This window comes from Notamacropus eugenii, chromosome 2 (genome assembly GCF_028372415.1).
Source record: "Notamacropus eugenii isolate mMacEug1 chromosome 2, mMacEug1.pri_v2, whole genome shotgun sequence".
Taxonomy (NCBI): domain Eukaryota; kingdom Metazoa; phylum Chordata; class Mammalia; order Diprotodontia; family Macropodidae; genus Notamacropus; species Notamacropus eugenii.
The window spans coordinates 311,818,638-311,841,058 of NC_092873.1; the positions used below are offsets into that span (position 1 = coordinate 311,818,638).

General features: G+C 36.5%; 1 protein-coding gene across 1 annotated transcript in view; it reads right to left on the reverse strand.

Annotated features, from left to right (window-relative positions):
* Positions 1–21,989, reverse strand: part of SUZ12 (SUZ12 polycomb repressive complex 2 subunit) — a 40,918-nt gene extending 18,929 nt beyond the window's left edge. Inside the window, exons 1-6 of the mRNA XM_072644992.1 lie at positions 21,530–21,989; positions 19,078–19,124; positions 18,928–18,992; positions 13,569–13,637; positions 7,392–7,441; positions 1,274–1,359 (exon numbers count right to left, since the gene is read on the reverse strand). Of these exons, the coding sequence (XP_072501093.1) occupies positions 1,274–1,359; positions 7,392–7,441; positions 13,569–13,637; positions 18,928–18,992; positions 19,078–19,124; positions 21,530–21,878 (666 nt within the window). The 5' untranslated portion in view covers positions 21,879–21,989. The remainder of the gene's footprint in view (positions 1–1,273; positions 1,360–7,391; positions 7,442–13,568; positions 13,638–18,927; positions 18,993–19,077; positions 19,125–21,529) is intronic.
* Positions 21,990–22,421: the final 432 nt, after the last annotated feature.

Genomic DNA, 22,421 nt, shown 5'->3' on the forward strand with positions numbered 1-22,421 from the left:
TAACAAGAAATACAGGGTAAGGGGTCAAGAAAGCTATCTGGCCCTACAGGACAAAAGAGAAGACGGAGACAAGGGCAGGGAAGGAGGATAGAGGAGAGAGCAGATAGGTCACAGGGGCAATTAGAAAACTTGGGTCTGGGGGGGGGGGAAGGGGAGAAAATTTGTAACCCAAAATTAAAAGTTTAATAAAAAAATAATAATAATAAAAAATAAAATAAAATAAAAAATAAAAAAATAATAATAATAAAAAAATTCCCAATGGACTCTTGAGGCAAAATCCCTTCCACAGCCAGAGAAAGAATTATGGAACTGGATCGCAGAATGAAGCAGACCATTTTCTTTTCTATTATGTTTTGTTTTATCATTTCTCCCATTCATTTTAATTCTTCTATGCAACATGACTAAGGTGAAAATATATTTAATGGGAATGTGTAGAATATATATAAAACTGTATGCTGTCTCAGGGAGGGAGTGAGGAAGGGGAAAAAATCTAAGATATATGGAAGTGATTGTAGAACACTGAAAACAAATAAAGTAATTTAATTTAAAAAAAAATATTGCCACCAATCACAAATTCTTCTCTTTCCCAGTACTGAGGTCAAGTACCTGTCTTCAAGCCTCATGGCTCAAGCAAGTTCAGCATTTCAGCTAAGTTACAGATCATATCCTCTACTTGGATCTACCCCAATTAACACTACTAGAAAGTTGAGTCTTGATTCTCAAGGTTCAAGGTTACAAGAGTAGAATACAAACCTTAATGAGTCTTACCAAGCTAGAAAGACTTGGAGCACAGACTCAATGATAGCCTATTTATCTAAGAGGACCAGTTTTCTTAACTGCAAGGAAGCTTGTGAGCATCAGATGGTAAATTTTTTAGCCAGGGAAAATTTCAGAACAAGGTGGGTGAGAGAGGCGGCAATCCACATCAACAAGACTTATTTATCCACAGGAGTAAGAGAACAGAACTTGCAATATATAATCTTAAATGTTAGATGCCACCTCCTCTATGAAGCCTATTATCAAAGTACCAGGGCATCTCTTTTGCCTTTAATTTGTAGCACTTTTTCTAGAATTGTCCTTTAACCTTACATATGCTACTTCTAGTATAGTTACATTAAGGTTTTACTGACCTGGGCACACCTCATCTCCCAAATTAAGTTTTTAAGATCTTAAAAAGTAAATGATTCATGCTGTCCTCAGGACTAACAAAAGAATGTATTCATTCACAATAACATTCCACTAAAAACAGCAATATAATAATTTTATGCATTACCTTCCTTTTTTTGTGGCAAACTTTCACAAGTAGAACTTCCAGGGTAACAGAATTTTGTTCATTCTCTGAGTTTTGTGACGGCTTATCTAAATGGAAAAAAATCAACAGTTTAAATTATTTTGAAAATAACATTATTTTCCCTATGACTTATCAAATATCTATTAAAGTTTTTGTCATTTCCAAACCTTCAAAAAATCTTTACAAATTAAATCAATTAAAATACTTTTTTACAAAGCTAAAACTCCACTACTATAATGACAGACAGCACAGTAGAACCCAGAGCTGCTACCTGAAGCATCACAAAGATTCCTCCCCTCAGACACAATGAGGCTATGACTGGACAAATTACCACCTTTGAGGCAATTTTCTTAGACAAGAAAGGAAGGTAAGATGGCAATCTGCCTTAGGGAAGTCTTTTCCTACTAGGTCGTTTCCTATACAAATGTAACCATAGTTCTGGAGTATCCTTCAAACTACATTCTTTATTTTTAAAAAATAACTGAATTGTACAGTTATTTAACACTGTCCAACTTTACAGACTTATTTAGCTCTTCTCAGCAATGCAATGACCTATGTCAGTTCCAAAAGACTTGTGATGGACAATGCTATCCATATCCAGAACAACTATGGAGTCTGAATGCATATTGAAGCATACTATTTTCTTTCTCGTGGTTTTTCCCTTTTATTCTGAACCTTCCTTCACGTGACTACTACAAAAATGTGTAATATGACTGTACATGTATAACCTATATCAGGATGAATGCCATACTGGGCAGGGGAAAGGGGAGGAAATCAAAATATGATAAAAGTGAAAGCTGAAAACTAAAAATAAATTTTAAAAAATGGTTGAATGGCACATGGATAATGGATATTATATTGCTTGCCTTCTCAATGGGTTTGGGAGGATGGGAAAGAATTTGAAACCAAAAACTAGCAATCACAAAAAAGGAATTTTGGAACTGGAAAAAAGCAGCTGAATCTGTTTTAATCTAAGTATTTATTATATAGCTCTAAGATGTGAAGTTTTAACTTTTACTTAAGTAAGGACACAAACTCAGCACTCAATGTCACTCCTTAGAAACATGCTCTGAAAGAAAAAGACTTAATCCTGTACTACCTAGAGGATCCTTTTTAAAGTTTCTTCTCAAATTCAAAGTTTTATTATTTCCTGTCATATAAGTATTGTTATAGAGAAGGCTTAACCTGTGCCAGAGATATATCTGACAGCTTTCATTTTTTTCAGGGTGGTGTTCCAGAATTATTATAAAATTTTCATTTCTCTAATTATTTGTGACTTAGAGCATTTTTATATAACTATTGATTTTTCTGAAAACTGTCCATTCATATCCTTTGACCATTTATTAGCTGACAAACAGATCCCATTCTGAAACCACTAAAGTCACCTTCCTTTATGTTTTTCATTTTGTTCTTTTACCTAGAAATGCTTATTTAACTTTTTATTTCTCCTAATTTTATCATTACTTTAGTCTAGCTTTACAAAGTAATTCTTGGGTAGTTTGGTAGTATGGAGTAAGATAAGTAAATTAATTTAGACAGTAACTACTATTACTTCAATTATTTACTTACTTTCATTTCTGTGAAATGTTTTATAGTTGTGTTTATATATATTTGCCTGGTCTTGGCAGGTAGACTCTCAAGTATGTTATAGCATTTGTACAGTTATTTTAAACAGTATTTCTCTTGCTGTGTTTTGTTGGCAATATACAGGTATGCTAGTGACCAATGTGGCATTATTTTATATCCCTCTGCTTTGTTAAACCTTTAATTGTCTGGATTGGCTATTTTTAGTTGCTTTTCTAGGATTTTTTAAGTAAACTACCCTGTTCATCTGTAAAAAGTTTAAGTTGATTCCTCACTGCCTATGTTAATTTCTTGTCCTACTGTTATAGCCAGCATGTCTATAACAATGTAGAATAGTAATAGCTTTAACAGACATTTCTGCTTCACCCTTGATCCTACTAGAAATGGCTCTAGCTTTTCACCATACAGATAATGCTTGTTCTTGGTTTTATATACTACTTATCATTTTAAGGAAAACTCCATTTATTTGTTTGCTTTTGAGTTATTTTTTAACTTTTTTAAACGTACTTATTAACCTATGTTAATAGGAGTATTATCAAAAAGCATGAAATTTTTGTTGTTTTTATTATTGATTTGGTCAATCATTTTTTCTAATACTGAACCAGCCCTTCGTTCCTGGTATAAATCTAGTTTGGGCATAGTCTATGATCTTTGTGATTAATGTTATAATCTCCCTACTGATATATGAATCAACTGTCTTTAGGGAAACTGGTCTATAGCACTACTTGTTCTCTTCTGCTTTGACTTTCTTAGATATTATCAGAATCATATTTGTGTCATGAAAGGAATTTGTTAGGACTTCTTTTTTTTTACCTATTTTTCTAATAGTTTACATAGTATTAGAATTGTTCTTTGAAAGTGGTAGAATTCACCTGTAAATCTATCAAATCCTTGAATTTTTTTCCTTATGGACAGATAACTTTCAACATAGCTTTTCAATAATATTGAAGAAAAGTGTCAATAGGAAACCCCTTGTAAACTGAAAAACACTATTAAATGGGAGATTTTAAAACACCTTCAGTACAATCTAAAATGTTTTCAACATTCAACTTAGGGAAATTTAGCCAAATAAAATTTCTTCAAGAGTTTTTTTAATGTTATTTGCAGGGGCTGTAAAAATGCTAATTCCTTCAGAAATTCAAAAACTAAACTGGGGTGTGTGGTTCACCAACAATGAGGACATGAGAACTGTGATTTCATCAGTATAGGGAATTCCTGTAAAGTAAGTCTACCAACAAAAATAGCCACTTTCTCTGCCATCTATAACCTTAGTGAGTTTCTTGGGGAACTGAGAAGTTAAATGAATTGTCAAATAACATGCAGCCATATTTCAATCATGTCTTCCAAACTCTAACAGCAGGTTTCCTCTTCCAATATTTAAAGAAAAGATATACAAAATTTATTAATATTTTCAAAGAAACATATTACTTATTACAAAAAGTTGACATGCTATGTCAAAACATGGATAATCAAAACAGACACTATAGAGATCATAATGGTTCAGTGTCCCTTCAGTTAAATTAATAACATAATTAATGGAATGGTTAACTCTAAATGCTAAGGACTGAGTTTCTAAAATAAAAAATTTTTTTGAAGTGAATCCTCTATTTTGACAGCTGTAAGCCTACTCCAGCTGGGGAAAATAAATATATTAAAAGAAAGAAAACTCAAATTTTGACATTGTTTTGTTTCCAAACCTGAAAGAAATCCTGTGGAACAATTAAGACTCAAAGTGATGTGCTTTTTAGGGTTCATTATATTTTGTGGAACATAATGTCATTCTTCCCTCTTCTCTCCTAACAGAGCCTAAGTGATCACCCCACAGCTGTCAGTTATGATGTGTTTTTTCCTTTAGTCTTTCAACTGCTCCAAATTCTTTGGAGTGGATGTTAACTTACCATATCTTCATTAAATCTCATAAAAAGTTACTAATGCAGATGAATACAAATAGTCTAAAGATACACTTCCTTATTCTGAAATGGTTTTTGGACCATCATTTTTTGCATTTACTACTAAAAAATTAATGTTTCGTTTTATCCATTAAAAAGTCATACAACTTCAGCATTTTGCATTCCATAATTCATTCTTATGTAATAAATACTTGTTTTTCCTCTCCCACTTCTCTTTTCCATTTTCATTGCACAAGCAAATCAACAGGCCTAGAATGCAGTCCCCTTCTCTCATCTCTACCTGGATTTCCTTCAAGCTTTAGTTCCAGGATTATCTTCTACACGAGGAATTTCCCACCCCTCCTTACCCCAAACCTATCATCTCCCCCTCTTTACAGAATGTAAGCTCTTTGGGGTCTAGGACTTTTCTGAGGTCTGTGTCTTTATTTGTACACCAAGGGCCTGGCTCTATATTAGGTGTTGAATAAATTTTTTAAATTAAATACTATATGCATATCACTACTTTGGCTTAAGAACTAAGGGAGGGTAAAAAGATGCTACTAGCAAAAATGAAGTGAATAAAAACCCAAGTTGCTTTAAGAATACTACTCATAAATATTATAGTCAATAACATCCTAGAGTCCTAATTTTAAAAACCTGTCAAGCAATGTCCATTAAAAAAGGATAGCAAATAAAACCACAAGCAGAGGAGGAAAAGTCAGATCACAAAAGGAGGCCTTCTCTCCCTACAATCTTTGCATGTAAAAAAAATTCTACAAAAATACTTTGATAAACTCAAGGGAGAAATATCCAGTTTTCCCCCACCAATAATAATTTTAAAGTTATTTATAAGGAGTTATTTCTTGGGAAAGGAAGCTAACAGATTTTTTTTCTTCTTTTAAAGTAATGTATTTGCTTTACAAGTTTAGATCAACTTCAAAATTTTAAAGAAAAAAGAAAAGTAACTTTAATCTATGACTTTGGAAAAATTTTGGATATCTGGCATGATTTTTAAAGAAATATGAAGAAATTTGATTAACTATTAATCTCAGAAGTATACTATGAGATTATTTGTCTAGGTCCCTAGATGTTGTGGTACTAAGTGAACTGATGGAGTTAAGATATCTTTTTAATATACAAAGACCTCAAATATTCCAAAAGTATCAGAGTAACCCAACAGAACAAACTAAATTAACAGTACAAATATTTCAAAAAGGAGAAGACCTAAGTGAATAGTAGCCACTATTTCTTAAAGTGGTCTAGAGAACAAAAGAGATTTAAAACAACAGCTTTTAGTTAATTTCTATATGGATAACTGTGCAGCCTAATAAATTTCTTAGCTACAGGTATACTGAAGATAGCTGAAGGGATCACTTATTCATTTCTGAAAGACATTTGAACAGGATCATCCATTGTTTCCGAAGTTGGTAAATAACCTTTAAAACACTCAACAAATATTCATTTAGCATGTTCCTACTATTTCCTGGTACGAGGTGCACAAATATCTGACAGTTCCTAACTTCCTCTACCTCAAGGAGCTTACATGTGCAAAGATAAGTAAATTTAAGCCAAATACAAAACAAATATATAATTATCTGGGGAAGAGAGTGGGGTGGTAACTGTATGAACTAGAAAAAGTCAAAAATGTTTATTTGATAACAGGTGTCCTAATATGGATCTATGTCCTAAAGCCTTTGATTCTGTTGGAATGAACATGGATTTTCTTGAATATGCCTGTGGACTCTAGGACAAAACTAAGTCATTAAGGTAATTCTATGCAATAATCCATTCTTTTTAACAAAGACAATCAGGCAACTCTAGGGTTATGGAATTTTATGATGATGAATGATTACCAACTTGAGAATGATTACATGGCATGTTCATGCTCAACATGCCCATAAAGACTTCTAGATTATATACCAAACACTGAGGTGTGACCTTTCATACTTTTGCACTACCCAACATGTAGCTTATACTCACTGATAAGTACCAGAATACATGATGATACTCAAGTCTGTCCTCATCTCAAGATTCTGTAGGTTTGACAGTGCTCTCTCTTGCGATATGATCACCAGAATGATGGTTATATAGATATTGTTTTATGCTACATGTTTATAAAGTTTCTCTAACAGTATTAAGGGATACTTGGAACAGCAGAAATGATAATATAGATTAAAGATGAGAGCTAAAATTTGACCATTTCAAAGATAATACAACTAATTTTGAGATGATCATAAGACAGATGAAGCAAATGGATTTACTGGACTGCGTTATTAGAACTGATGTATATAGCCTTATTGTCAGTGCCAAAATGTACCTGAAAATTAAAAAAGGTAACAAAAAGGCAATTAGTAAGGCTGAAGTCCATAATATTTAAGACTCTCTAGGTTCAGAGAAAGGCACTTTAGCCTGAATCTTCCAGAGGATCACATAAAGCAGTAAGTAATAACCAACTGGTTAATAAGTTAATCTCAGGAGAAATTAAAGATTTTTTTCTAAAATAACCACTGAATGATCATCAAAAGTAATTTTAGAATTACTAGGAAAGGAGGGGGGCATTTTACACAAGTACAAAAAGCATTTTCTGTGGGAATGCCAACATTATTAAACTTTTAAAAGGTACATACCATTTTTGTGGAAGAAACCAGTAAATGTAAGCTGTAGATGAGCTGACAAGCTAAACAAAGAAAAGGAAAAATTAGGATGTGTGCTCAAAGTTCATGATGACAAGACTGGTTATTTAAATTCCCTGTTAAGTACTCTTGGGATTCTGACGTGCAAAAATAAAAAAATTAAGTTTTTTTATTGGCCAAGGTACATTTTCTAACCCCTCACTTCTAATTTCTAAATATTTTAGTCCAAAATTCTACTTTACCTAGTTTTTTAAGAGAAAAACAAGAGGATGAATATTTTCACATTGATAATTCTTCCTCACTACCAAGAAGTTAGGAAGGAAAACAGATGATCCAAGGAGATTATTTTTCTGTGCTTTAGTTTCCCTTTCAATAAAATATGGGTATTTGTCTTCCCAGTTTCAAAGGGATGTTGTTAGAAGACAAGTGAACATATCCAAACTACTTTGTGCATTCTACAGCTATAGAAATTTAACAAATTTTTGCTAAACGTTTAATTATGTTCCTCTTTAAATTATGATTGCCACACACATGTTCAGACACTGTTTCAGATATCAACTTACTGGGAACAATTTTATTTGGTTTCAATGTATCCATCTTAATTCTAATTTAAGAAACAAGGAAAAGAGGAAAGCATTTAGATGATTGTTTTAAAGGCATAAGTGGGAAAGAAAATTACAGAGATGAAACGGATGAGAAAATGATAAACTGAGCAAAATTTTCAACCACATAAGATATTCTGTGTAACCTCACAGTTTACTCTTGGAGAACTAAGAATAAGACCACAGAATTGGCTGATTAGGTGGGCACACTAAGCATTTAGTTTCAGGAGCCATTTTGCAAGTGATTAAGGAAAGGGGTAGATGTTGAGAAAATGGAGGAAAAAGGCTATTTGTTCAAGAAGTTGGTCATGAAAGAAAGGAGAGACAAAGTTTCAAATGAAGTTTTGCGAATATTCACCTATTTTTTTTTGCAAAAAGAGGAGGCATCAGTGGAAAAGGGAATGATGATCCTAGAGTTAAGGATGTAAGGCTCTCAAGGCGTGGAGCAAAAGTACAAGGCTTGGCCTTATAGAAACCCACTTTCCTCTGAAATGAGGGAAAGACTGAGAAGTTGGGTGTAGAAGGCAGGTCTTCTGTGGTAAAGGTAGGTAGGTGAGAGAGTGAGCTCACCCTAGATGACTTCTATCTCCTTGGCAGTGAAGTAAGTGGGGTGTTTCTTGTCCAGAGCTGAGTGGGGAAGGAGTCTTAAAGAGAGCAAAAGTTTGAAATACCTACTTTTGGAAGTTTAACAAGGACTGCAATGGTGATAGATAAAAGAATTGCTGAGCAACGAGATCCTACTTAAAGTTTTATAACAAATTTTAAGTAAACCATAACAGACATGTGGTCATTAAAATTTAAATTGCCAAAAGAAACATAAGATTACACATTTTTAAGTTTTAAGGGACCATGTCAGTCATCTACTCCAACCCTGTCATTTTGCAGATGAGGAAAGTGAAGCTCAGAAATTATATAAGCTGTCATTATATAAATGTGAAAATGTCTCATTTCATACTGCTAATTCTGACGTATGGATTTAATCTAAATTGTACCCAATTATGGTAATAGTGAGAAGGGGCAAGAATTCTTACATAATCCAGGCCTAAACTAAGTCTCAGAATCTTAATCTTAATTATATCAAAGTTCAGAAGCTACCTTTTCTTAATTCCTAAGCACTAGATCATTGTCAAACTCACTACATCAAATGTTTAACATAAAAGTCCTTTGACTTATTAGTAGCAGGCATAAACATAGGTCTTCTTTAAGGTCTCTGGTTTTAGACAACATTAAGACCCTTTAACTGACCTATAATTACTAGCTTGAGGGACCAAACATTTTACCTGATCAAGAATCAGATACATTGAAAACCCCAACCCATTACATAATGTCAGCCATCTGGCAAATGAATTCTGTGGTTCAGCTCATCTTAACAGTATTAGAAAACTCAAAGCCTATCTTACAAACATTCCTCAGTTGTTTGATCTTTAAAGAAAAATTCAACAATTCATTCAACAAACATGTTATTGTATGCCCACCAATGTGAAAGGCACTAGAGGGATGGAGGTGAAAGAGGAAGGACAGGCTATTTAAAAAGTCAGAAAAATCATCTTGGTTTTTAACCAACAGAATTAAATTCCAACATAAGGATGAAGGGCAAGAGAAACTTCCAGTGAATTCTACATGACCTAGAATCACTAAAATGTCCACTAAGTATGTAACTTAGTTTACTGTTTAATTTCTAGACAGCTAAAGAAAAAATATTTGGGTTTTCTGCAACACAACACTGGAAGGGAAAAGAGCCTGTCAGCATTAAATCTGCCCTACCAACACTAGAAACAGACTCATTTTCCTAAGCGACAAAACCCTCCCAAGTGTCTCCTGCTCTAAAACAAGACCTACCAACACCTACCAACATTCACCATCTGTACCCCCAGTCCTTTCAAGTGTTTGTTCCTAGGTTCTCCCAAAGAAGGCTCCCCCTTCTCCTAAGGCTTCTCTATACTTGGTGATCCTACACTTGGTTCCAATCAAATTTAGCAGTGAGCAGTCTGTCAGACTTTTAGTAAGCATTTACTAGACTTACTAAACACAGCCAATACAGCCAGGCATTGTGTTATTGTGCTGCTAAAGCTAGATACAAGGACAGTGAAAACATGTACTCTGCTCTCAAGCATACATTCCAAGGGGGAAAAGGACAGGAACACAACTCTACACATACACTCAAGATCTATGCAGTGTAAATGGAAAGCAATCTTAGAGGGAAGGTGCTGGGAGAGGGCCATGGGGGAGGCACACCCTTGGGAGGAGGGGGGGGTGGTGCAAATGTGGCATGCTACAGAGGCTGCAAAAGCCTCTTGTAGAAAGTGGGATTTGTACTGAGTCTTAAAGGAAGCCAAGAGGCAGAACATTCCAGGCAAAGGAGGACAGTCAGTATAAGAAGCATGAAGTCAGGAAGGGCAGTGTGACTAGACATCAGAGTATACAATTAAGGTGTAAGAATACTGGAAAGGTAAGGTAGGTAAGGGCCAGAATTTGAAAGGTTGTTTTTTTTTATAATCTACCTTTTTCCATATATTTTCCCTTCAGCTGGACTGTTGGCCCTGACCACACCTCTCAGAACACCTAAGTGCAAAGACTAGTGTCATATACTAGTCATGATTGATTAACCTAGCTAGATTTGAAGTTCTTCACACTGCACTAGCTTTCTCCACTGTTAGTTTTTACAAGATGCAGTACTTACTCAGCATGAAGCTGGCACTGCCTAAATATGTGCTGAATGACCAGAGGATTGATGATGAAAACTACCCACCTCCTGGTGAGACGAGAGCAACTCAGGGGGTAGAGTGAGAAGTACTTATCTTTAGGACATGTTCAATGCAGAATTTGTTTTGGTTATGAATGTCTGGTTACAAGGGTTTTGTTACACTTTTTTCTTTTCCAATGGAGGGAAGAGGTGGGGAAAGAAAAGATTTTTGTTAATTGAAAAAAAAATTTAGACACCTGCTAATGGAACAAACAGAACGAATATACATAACATGCTCAAAGTTTTGTTTTGGTTTTTTTAAAACTGCAGTTATTTGTGAGAAATAGAAGGGAGTAGAGGAGAGAGTGGTCTAAGTTAGCAAGACCTGTATTCAAGTCCTATCATGGAAATATAGCAGCTGTGTACTCTGGGATGAAGTCACAACCTCTCAGTGGCCTCAGATGCTGATTTTTATTAGTAGAGGAAGTTTATTGATTGGGAACTCTATATAATAAGGAAATCAGAGGCTAGTCAAGAAAAAAGTCATTGATAGGTATGCCCTAGTACTCTAATAGACTGTAGCTTCTAGCAGGAAAAAAGCCTTCACTTTATAATTAATTCACTTTAGGGTTTTGGAAATAAACTGCTGAAAAAGCTGTTAGTTCTTAACTTTTTCCTTTCTCCCATTCCTTTGAAGCTTATGCTTTGAACTATTTAACTACCATGAGGCAATGTGGCAAAGTAGAGGAAGCACTGGCCTCAGAGTGAGCAAACACTGCATCCCAGACCCACCTCTGATCATCCTGAGACTGGCTGTGTGGCCTTGACAAGTCACTTCTCCATTCAGTGTAGAAGGCCCTTTCTAACTCCTGTAATTGAGTCGGAAAAGGGCTGACCTATACTGGGAGATGAAGTTTCCTCATCTCAAAATTCTTTCTATCAATGTAATCTCAGTTCCAGTACTTCCCCTTATTTTACAAATTAGTTTAAAAAAATATCCATTCTTCATTAGAAAATGGCACCTAAGTTTCAAGCCTCTCAGGCCTTCTGCTTACCAAACCAATTTTCTCACTAATTCAAGTGTTAAATACCAAGTTTCTTGATATAAATAAACATAATACATTACACAAATAGTGTCCCACTGTACTGTTTCAAAGAATACATCATTTAATCAAGCACTTAGTAAATTATTTTAGACTAGGTACATTTAGGTATCTACATATCCAAAGTGACATAATTATGAAAAGGTATTGTATTTAATACACTGAAGTTCATTACAAAATTCTAATTAATGGGTATAATTAAGACTTCAAGAACTTGAAAACTGACAATGTACAGCATCTAAAAGTAAGCCATAATTTATTCACACACAATTCTATTATAAATGAATCAATTTAAAAATATGTAGCCTATAAACTTCTATTACATACAAATGACAATCTCAGCTGAGGATCCACTCCCACACCTGAACAGTTATCAAGAAATAAAATCCTGGCATCTGGTGCTGAAACTCCAAATGAGCTTTCAAATAGAAACAATGTTATCAAGTGCAGTTGCATCTTTATTACTATTAATACTATAGTTCAGTTACAAGAGTTAGAAGTTTGTGGGCTACCTCAGGAAACTACCAACCACTGATAACATTGTTTCTATAGGAAAATGGTTTCCAAATTCCAAACTCACAAAAAACTTCTGAAATAGAACCTGCTTATAAATCAGTAATGGGCTCTATATGAAACATTCCAAGTGTAACACTTTTAAAAACCAGTTTTTACTTTAAAAATATTAAACAGTCATAAAACTATTTCATTTCAAAGATAAATTGTAAACATTCTGAACTGTTCTCATAGCAAATTACTGAAAAATGTTAACTTGTATTTAGAAACAGTAATTTTTAAAAATGTTAAAACTGGTTATGTATTCTCACTTGCTCTTTGCTTATGTAACAAAAACTCCAAAAGAGAAATGATGTACAGCTTAATATAGTCTATTCAAGGTCTTTCATTAAGCAACATGAAAACAAAAAAGAATGCTGGATTTACAAGGGAGTTTAGGATCAATCACTGGCTCTACAACTTAGTATTACTAGCATGACCTCGGGAAAGCCCTTTAATCTGTAAAATAAGGGATCTGGACTAGATTTCTAGGATTCTCTTTCCTCCTTTAATTGTATGACCAATTACTTCCTTCAAAATTTACATCTGTTACCCTACTTCTATTGTTTTATCCTACTAGGTATTCAAGTAATCAATTAAGGAAATATGGTCCAAATTCCTGATTTTTTTCCTTACTTACTCTATTTTTAAAATGTTTCCTTGATTTTTTTTAATGTGCCCCTGTGTTTTGTCATAGGCAATACTTATTCAGTTCTGAACATCATGTTCAGAAAGGCAAAGACATAATTGTGAACTATCAGCAAGCATTTAATAAATACACCTATGTGCTAGTTGCTGAGGATACAAACACAAGGAATGAAACCACCTCTACTCACAAGGAGTTTATGCTGTCAGTAAAGATGGTGCTAAGTAATGTTATGCCCAAAAAAGGAGCACTTGGGGGATACCCTAGACAATCATTGTCTTCACATACTTTAAGGATTGTCTTGAGGCTTATCTCTATCTTCTCTTCCTCTACAAGGCCTGGGATCAAATAGGAAAAAAGTACATGAAAAGAGCCCAACACAGAGCTGCCCAACAGCTGTGGCATCTCATAAGGCAATGAGCACTGAATATAGCGATGTTGTTCAAATGGGGCTGGACACTCACTGGTCAGGGATATTATAGAAGGGATCCCTGTATTAGGTTAAGTTTTTTTTATGGGCTCTCATCAGTGTTATCACCTTTTGCCTTATTTTTATCACTTATACATGCTCATAATTTACCTTACCTATGAGATTCTTGATCTCCTTTCATTTTCTCTACTTTTGATAGCATGTCATCAACTTTAAATGTTTTTCTGCAAGAAAAAGAGAAATAAATTAATTGCTTCTCAACTGAGAAAAACAAGAACTAAATATATTTTAATGGCACTACAACAAAACAAGAAGGAAATTTTTGGTTTTGACTCTTCTATTACTTTAACTAGGTTAATCAGATGGGGTTGGACAAGCATAACTAGTATTCCTTTTCTAAAGAATTTATATGATGGCTAAAGAAGCATATGGAAATAATCACTAATACTTGGTGACTATCTGAAGCCTTTCAATTTTTGCTAACCTGTTTTTATGTAGATTTTGCTAAAAGGAAAACAAAATATCTATTCCACATACTATACCAAAGTACAAAAAGTGCTAAGTTCGGATCTTTTTTTCTGATAAACAGTGGAAAACTAAATTTTAAGTCAGATTAAAAGCTTGTCAACAGTCACAAAGCTGTTTTGAAGTCAATTTAGGGTGTACATCAAAAGAAATTTTAGGAATTTACAACTGAATGGTAAATCAGCTTCAAGGCAGAGGAAAAAGTCAAACAAACTTATAAAAGGGAAACACTGTTACTTAAGCATAAAATCTTCAAGCAATTGAAGAATTAACAGGTTCTAAAGGAAAGTCTCACAAATTCTTACAGTTATACCAAATATAAAGTCTCCAAAATATAAAATAAAAATCTAAAGCCACATTGTGATTTCATTTATCATAAATGTTTATTTTGTTAATAACTATTAGACACTAAAATAATTGATTCCTGACATTTAAGGAATTACTACTAACACATCTTTTCATAGATCATCTATCAAATAATAGCATTTATCATGCTCACCGTTTCAAAAATATCAATGTTACCGTACATTCCTTGTAGGATCAAGGAAATGAAGTCAGCAGGGACTGCAAGACTGAGGACCAATTTTACTTGCAGTCATAAGACTATAAAGTTCCATTAGTAACCCAAAAAAACCTTATTACCTTTAGTACTAATTTTAATACAAATGCATTGTCAAATGCAGCATGCAATACATAATGGTTGGCAACCACCAATTCCACAAAAAGGAAAAAGGAAAGCAAGAATATTTCAAGTTTCCTGATTAGAAACCTTCCTACTGAAATATTCACATACAAATCAAAATACTACATCCTGCACTGACAAATTGATCATAGTGGAGTTAGGGCAGCCTGAACCAGACATTGCCTTTTTAAACTGTTAGTCCAGTCATTTTGTATATGGTAATATAAAACTGGAAGATGTTTACAATACATGTGAATACAGGCTCATGGTAGGAATAAAAGATTTGATTTTTACAGCTTTTTTGTTTTTATTTTTATCCACCACAGTGGCTACACAAAATCCAGCAAAGCTACTCCACTATTTAAAGAAGGTTCTATGCAACCTAAGAGGCCTGTTATGAATCTATTTTTTCACGTGACTTGAATAAAAACAGGCTTTCAATCAGATAATAGGTGCTTGCTCCCTTGGAATAGCAATTAAAGCCTTGAACCAAACTCTAAAGTGCCTTAACAGTTTCAGGTTGTGATCACTTCTCAGTTTAAATATGCAGAACCATTTTTTTGACAGCTTCCCTCTGTACAGGTGTTTTTGGGAGAAAATAGTTATATTTAATATATAGTTACTGTTTATGTGATTACTTGCCTTACAACATTACAATCTCCATGATAGCAAGACTGTTGCTTTTTCTTCTTATTATATCTACAGTGCCTTGAACAGCATAGTAAGGACCTATTAAATATTTGCTAAAATTAATAATTATTTCCAAGTGGGTTTGAAAGTTTCTATGGAAACTTAAGACTAGGGCAGATACTACCTTTCCCAAATGGTTAATATGAAAGGATAAATTAGGAAGTCAAAGATCTTCGCCTGTCCTTTCAATGCCATGGAATCACTAAACCAGTAGCATGGGAGAAAATATACAAATTTAATAGCCACATGAAAACAGAACTACTATAAAGAACACTCTAATAAAAAGCAAATATCCCTCCCCTCTCTATACTATAAGTGTTTCTAGTCATTTAAAGATCTTCAAAAAGTAGGAAATAAGTGATTTGTTTTTTAAAGCCTAACTTTCTGGAACTTAAGAGAATTCACAAGCACTTCAGAATAAACCTGGGGAAGTGATTGAAGAATGATTGGTGGACAGTTTGCTATGAAATACTATAGTTCTGTTAAAGAAATACAAGAAAAAGACTTTCAAGAAGTCAAGCAAAGCATATGTCAGAACTACAACAGCTAATTAAAAAGAGGGGAAGGGGCGCAAAGTTGGCAGAACTTCAGATTTACTTGGAAAGGGACAAAGAAAATACTCACTTTGGTATTTTGTTGATTCACTTTTAGTTTGTTTATAGTTTACTAATACTAAATTTTATCAATCTAGAAAAAAACACTGCCTATTAAAGTACTCTAGAAAAAAACACTCTGCTTTTATGATTTTACTGCAAACATACAGAGACAGGGAATGAACCTGTGATTTCATTAATACAAAGAACTCCAGGATGAGGAAATTTTCTCTACCAATGCAGGTAGGCATGATCTCGGCAACTAATATTCTCAGGGAGTTGCCTAAAGTGGCCTGTAAATGTGTAAATGAAAAACATTTAACAAAATAAATAAAAATACAAAACAACATATTAATTTGTGGTTTAAGTCAATATGCAGTCCTGTTTCTATTGGAGTTTAACAGGAACAGCCTAGAGCCCTTGCCCAGGGTTAGTTATTATATTATGTCTGAAGACTTAAACCAGGTCTTCCAGGCTCCAAAGTTAACTCTCTATGGACTATTACCTCAAAACATATCAGTCAGTATTCATGCAATCAAATAATAAATGCTTGTTGAATGAAATCAAGTTATCAATCACCTTCAAAAACTACATACATATTTGGCTCAGAAAATAGATACAAAAATGCTATTTTGAGCAATGGCAGTGGTATATGCTCAAAATATAACTACCCTGATGAAGAGGACATCACCTTCATTGAGATCTATAAATCAGGATGTTATTGAAAAGTTTGTCCATTGCCTTAACATTCCATCTCACATATGTAATAACATCCCTAGTTATTTTTTTTTTTTTGAGGCAACTGCTGTTAAATGATTTGGGTCACATAGCGATTAAGTGTCTGAAACTGAATTTGAACTCAGGTTCTCCTGACTCCAGGGGTGGTGCTCTATCCACAGCACCACCTAGCTACACCCCAATCCTTAGTAATTCATATTCATTTTTGTGAGAAAATGAAATTTTGATTTATCTTTCTCAGGTAATACAGAAGTCAAAATATTTCCAAACTTCTAAAAAGCCAATTCTTCAACTGAAGAGGCAAGGCATAGGACAAGAATTAAGTTTATTAAAAACAAATGCAATAACTCTATACTAAAGTACCAAACATTTTAAACTATTTTCATAAATTAGTAAAACAAATTAATCCTACTCTAAGATCAAGTATTACAATAAAAATGACAGGGAAAAAAGAAAAATCAATTGTAATTAGGGGATAAGTTAATTCAGAATTTTTTTGGTTTGTGAATGAATTCTTAAAGCACATCAACCTTATTCTTTAATGGTTTTATACTAAATATTTTAGATACCGTTTGTCTTCATTAATGAAAATATGGTAACAAGCTAATGAACGCACAATAGTTAAACCTTAATAATGAGTTAAGTTACAGCAGACCAAATTGTGTAGGAGTTAAGTCATTTATACTATGCCACCTAGAATGATCTTTCATTACCACTCAACTCAAAAACATATCTATCTACTATGTACCTTAAGGTAGATGCAACAATTTATATATGAAATATGATTCCTGACCTCATGGAGCTTATAATCAATACAAAAGTCGTCAATACAAAAGTAATGAGAAAACTGAATGGTAAGTATAGAATTCCCTTTGGCCTAAATTTTCTCAAATATATGTTTGCACTACATGACCTGAGGTCACTTTCATAGCTAGTTTTATTGTGGTATAAGGTCCAACCATAAGGAATTTATTGTCTAGGGATACCAAAGGCTTCCAAGGAGAGATGGAATCTCTGTGAGGCTTTAAAGACAGGCTGGAAATCAACTACCAAAGTTAAGAGAGGGTGAAGGGCACTGGGAACAGCCAGGTCACAGAGCTAGGACAAGACAAATCACAGACTAGGACTGCAAGTAACTCAGGTTGGCTAAAGCACAAAATTTGCCAAAGTAAATTGTATGAGAATATGGCTGGAAAGACAAGGTTGTGCTATATTGTCAAGTACTTTCAAGGCCAGACTAAGGAGTCTGTGTAGTCACTGAATGATTGTGAGTAGAGCAGAAACCAAGATCATAGACATATCTGCCAACTATTCCCAAGTAGGAACTTGGCTAAGATCAACTATTAAATGCAATTCTTGCTCAAGAGGTTACCAAGTAATATAAAGTACCAAAAAAATCTAAGCTCTCATTGTATATTCTCAAAGGTGATCTAGGTCTGGGGTGGGTGGGTGAGGGGGAGCCAACTCCTATGACTGCTTAAAGTTCTAGAAAATTTTTTGGAGGTCTTGGGAAGGCAAGGCAATTGGGATTAAGTGACTTGCCCAAGGTCACACAGCTAATAAGTATCAAGTGTCTGAGGCTGCCTTTGAACTCAGGTCCTCCTGAGGTCAGTACTCTATTCACTGGGCCACCTAGCTACCCCCTAAAACACTTTTCAAACTAAAGTTTGTTTTTATTTAAAGTATCAAATTTTTTTAAAAGGCCCTAATTCCAAAATTGAATACTTTCACATTAATTTTCTAGTTCAAATGTCTTATTTAATCACAACATGCCATGATTTGAAAGACAACAGCAACCTAACTGTACACTTAGGAAAACCATATTATTTTACGTTTTTAAGCCTATAAGTTAATGTAGGGCACTAAACTTACTAAGCTCCCAAGAGCTAACTTAAGTCTTTCTTTCATTGTTCAGTGGACCAAGTTATTAGTATAGGCAGCTAATAATTACTTTGTTGTGTTCACATGCCCAAGACCATTCTGTTGCGTACAGTAAATTCTCAAGTTATAAAGTCTGGATATAACTACTTGCCCAGGGCAAAAATTTATGCCAGGCCAAAATGAAATATAGCCAATTTTACTCATTTTTTTACCGGCATGCTTCGCTGGGGGAAGACAGATTTGCTACAACACTTTACAAAAAAGAAATGACAGCACATTTGAAAATACTGTGTGTCTTCTTTATCCAGTCAACCCCCTCCCACTTCAGTTTTCACATTTAAATTGTATTAAATTTAAACAATGCTTAGCTTAGATTAGTTTTAAGTAAGATTCATAAAAATGTACCTTTTGACGTTTGTTCTGGAGTTTCGGTGAGACATGTAAGTAAGAGTTCTGTGCAAAAATATTGGCTATAAAAAAGTTTAAAAAATTGTTAAAATTAAATATAGATTAACTATTAAGTAAAGATATTGATTGGTATTGTCAAACACTTACCGCTATGAGATTTCGAGTCCGAAGAAATCTATAGATTTGTGTTGGTTCTGTAATACGGAAAAAAAAATTCAAATGTTATCAAAAGCTATTTTATCATCAGTTAAAAAAAGTTCATTTCTCACAGAAATTCTATACAATATAACAAATTCCAAACCATAATTTACATTAAAATTAGATTTGCCTCCAACAATGTCTTCACTATAATTAAAACAGTGGAGAAAACAGCAACTTGCCTTTTGTAAAATAAACATTTGCTCCACCTGATTCTTAGTCTAAGTAAGAGAAGATTTTACTTTTTTTAGCACTATGGATACCACGTCAAAGTTTACTAAATAAACCTTTAGGTCCTACCTGTCAACCTTTCACAATACTATGACACTGAAATTACTCAAAGTTTCAAATATTTATTATAGAAAACCATAACAGCTCCAATTATCAATCGAAATACTGATAATCTCAGCTTTTTGATCTTTAATACTGATACTGTTCTGCTCAAGTTTTTTATATCAAGATATAGCTCACAAAAATAGCTATTAAGGATTGGTTCTTTTGGACAAATGATTAGTGTTTACTTTGCTACATGCCCCTTAAGATAATCACTCCAATATTAGATATGCACCAGTGTATGTATCACTAAATAGGAAAAAAGTTCTATCCTCCAGCCATCCTAGATTTTCTCAAAAATGATTCAAAGTTATATTCACAGCATAATTAAATTTCACATAAACCATATATGAATTGGGGTCCTTAAAATGGAAATGGTGTCCAACTCTATGACCTCAGTTGGGCTTTCTTGGCAAAGGTACTAGAGTGGTTTGCCATTTCCTTCTCCAGCTCATTTTCACTTGATGAGAAAACTGAAATTAAGTGACTTGCCCAGGGTCACCCAGCTAGTGTCTGGGGTTGCATTTGAAATTAAGTCTTCCTAACTCCAGGACCCATGTCCTATCCATTTCACCATCACCTTGGTGTAATGAGACCTTCATGTAGTAATTAACATGGGGTTACCTATCAGAGACTGACATCACAGAATTCAACAGTAAAGCGAGAAAAATAAGAAAATTACTTAATTTTAAAGTTTTCTTTACAGTAATATTTCATATTAAGTGAATGGGTGGAAAGGATAATTAGAAAAAGTTACAAATAGGTATTTACGTCTTACTACTAGCATACTTATCATCATTTTGCATTATTATCAATTACCAAAGCTCACCTGGTTTTGAAAGCAAATTAAAACTAAGATGAGCATTGTTCTTATGAAGGTTAAAGTTTCATTTCTATAATAACTGGAATTTTTCAAGTAAGCCCCAATTCAAATTTCCTGATCACATGAGGAGTGGAGAACCAATATTGAACAAGACAATTTCTCTTTTCAAGAACAGCTGACACCCTGAACTTTAGATGCTGCATAAAACTTAGAAGACATAACTGTAGCAAGGATGTGAGCTTCTCCACATGTTTCCAAATTATAAAGACATCTCAATCTACAGGATATGAAAAAATATCTAGAACCTAACACCCATTACAGAACAATTCAGATTATTCAAATTCTGATGTTAAACACCTTTTTTCCCCAGAGAAAATAAGTCCCCCTAAAAAACATTAAAAGCTGAAAATGGGGCAAGAAAACGACCTAAGAGGCTGTTACATTAGCACAATGGAAGAGTTAGGAAGATTCCTGAAATCTCTAAATTGTAGGCGATTCACTGACACCTTTTTCTGTGTCCTTCAAACGAGGAAAATGTTTTTAAAAGACTTTAAGGCTAACAAGTTAAAACGCCAAGTGATGCGCATCGGCAGCTTTGCCACCACCACCCAAGTAGCAACAATCAAGCCAGTTACTTGGTGGTGTTTCTCCTTTCTTTCAGTCTCTACGATTTAGTCATTTTTGAAATGTCTAAGTGACTCGAAGGAGCTGACGGCCTCTCCCGTCCCAGGTAACCGGGCTCCGAGTCTTCCGTCAGAGGAAATCGGCTCCCTCGTGGAGGGTGAGGAACCTGCCCCCATCCAGCACACGAGGGGGGAGATCCCAGGTGGGGGCACATGCCCCCAGGCCCTGATGCCCTGCGCAAGCTGCCTCCTTGGGGAAGCTCTCCTTACTCTGGGAGGAATAACTGGGGGATCCCCTTAGTCAGGGGGGAGGAAAAGTCCCTTGTTCTAGAGGAAAGGAGGAGTCCCTTAGTGTACGGGGGAGAAGTCACTTGGAGGAGGGAAGGAAGGGAGTCCTTTCGTGCCGGGGGGAGGGGAGTCCCCCAGTGTGGGGGCACTGGGGGACCCTTACTTGAGGAGGGAGTCGCTTAGTGGGGGGGCACGGGGGGCCCTGAGTGTGGGGGAGGGGAGTCCCTGAGTAGGGGGTGCGGGGGGCCCTTACTTGCGAGGGGTGAGTCGCTGAGTGTGGGGCCGCGGGAGGGAAGGGGTCCCAATCCCTCCCCCCCGGCCCCCGCACACTCACTCTCGAAGGCCTGCAGGAAGAGCTCGTGGTCAGCCTGGACCTGCTCCATCTTCGGCTTCTTCACGGGCAGCACCGCGGCCCCCGCAGCCGCCGCCACCGCCGCCGAGGAGGTAGCCGACGCCGAGTAGCCGCCCCCGCAGCCGCCGCCGCCGCCAGACTTGCCGCCCGAGGCCGTGGCCGCCACGGCCGCTGAAGCCCCGAAGCCGTGGCCGTGGCCCCCGCCGCCGCCGCCGCTGCCTCCGCCGGAGCCGGCCGAGCCCGCGCTGGGCCCCGAGCCGCCCCCTCCCCCACCGCCGCCGCCGCTGCCGCCGCCGCCGCCGCCGCCGCCGCCGTGCTTCTGAGGCGCCATGGCCGAGGAGGCTGCTCCCGCCGCCGCCGCCGCGGGCCCCCCGCCGCCAGCTCCCCGCCGGGAGAGCGGGCCGCGGGGACGGGGACGGGGAAGCGCCGGCCCCAGCGACCGCCCGCCCGCCTCCCGCGCACTGGGGAAAGGAGGGAGAGAGAGGGGAGGAGGAGAGGGGAAGGGAAGGGAGGAGAGGAGGAGAGGAAGGGAGGAAGGAAGGAAGGAAGGAGGGAAGGAGGGAGGACGACGGGGGGAGGGAGGGAAGGAAGAAAAAACCCAAGCGCCCGCTCGCTCCGGCGAGCCCCGCTCCGCTCCGGAGGCCCGCGCACCCGAGCCCGAGCCCGGCCTCGCACCGCCCCCCTCCGCCCGCAGCGCCGATTGGCCGCCGGGCGCGCGCGCCGCCCGCCCGCCCGCGCTCGTTGGCCCGCCGCGGCCTCGGCGCCTGTCACGCGGACGCGGGGGCCCTCGGGGGTGGGGGGAGCCGGAGGAGGAGAGGCAGGGGAGGGGTTGGTTGGCTGGTGCGCGCGGCCGCTCGCGGGCCCCACCGCCTCT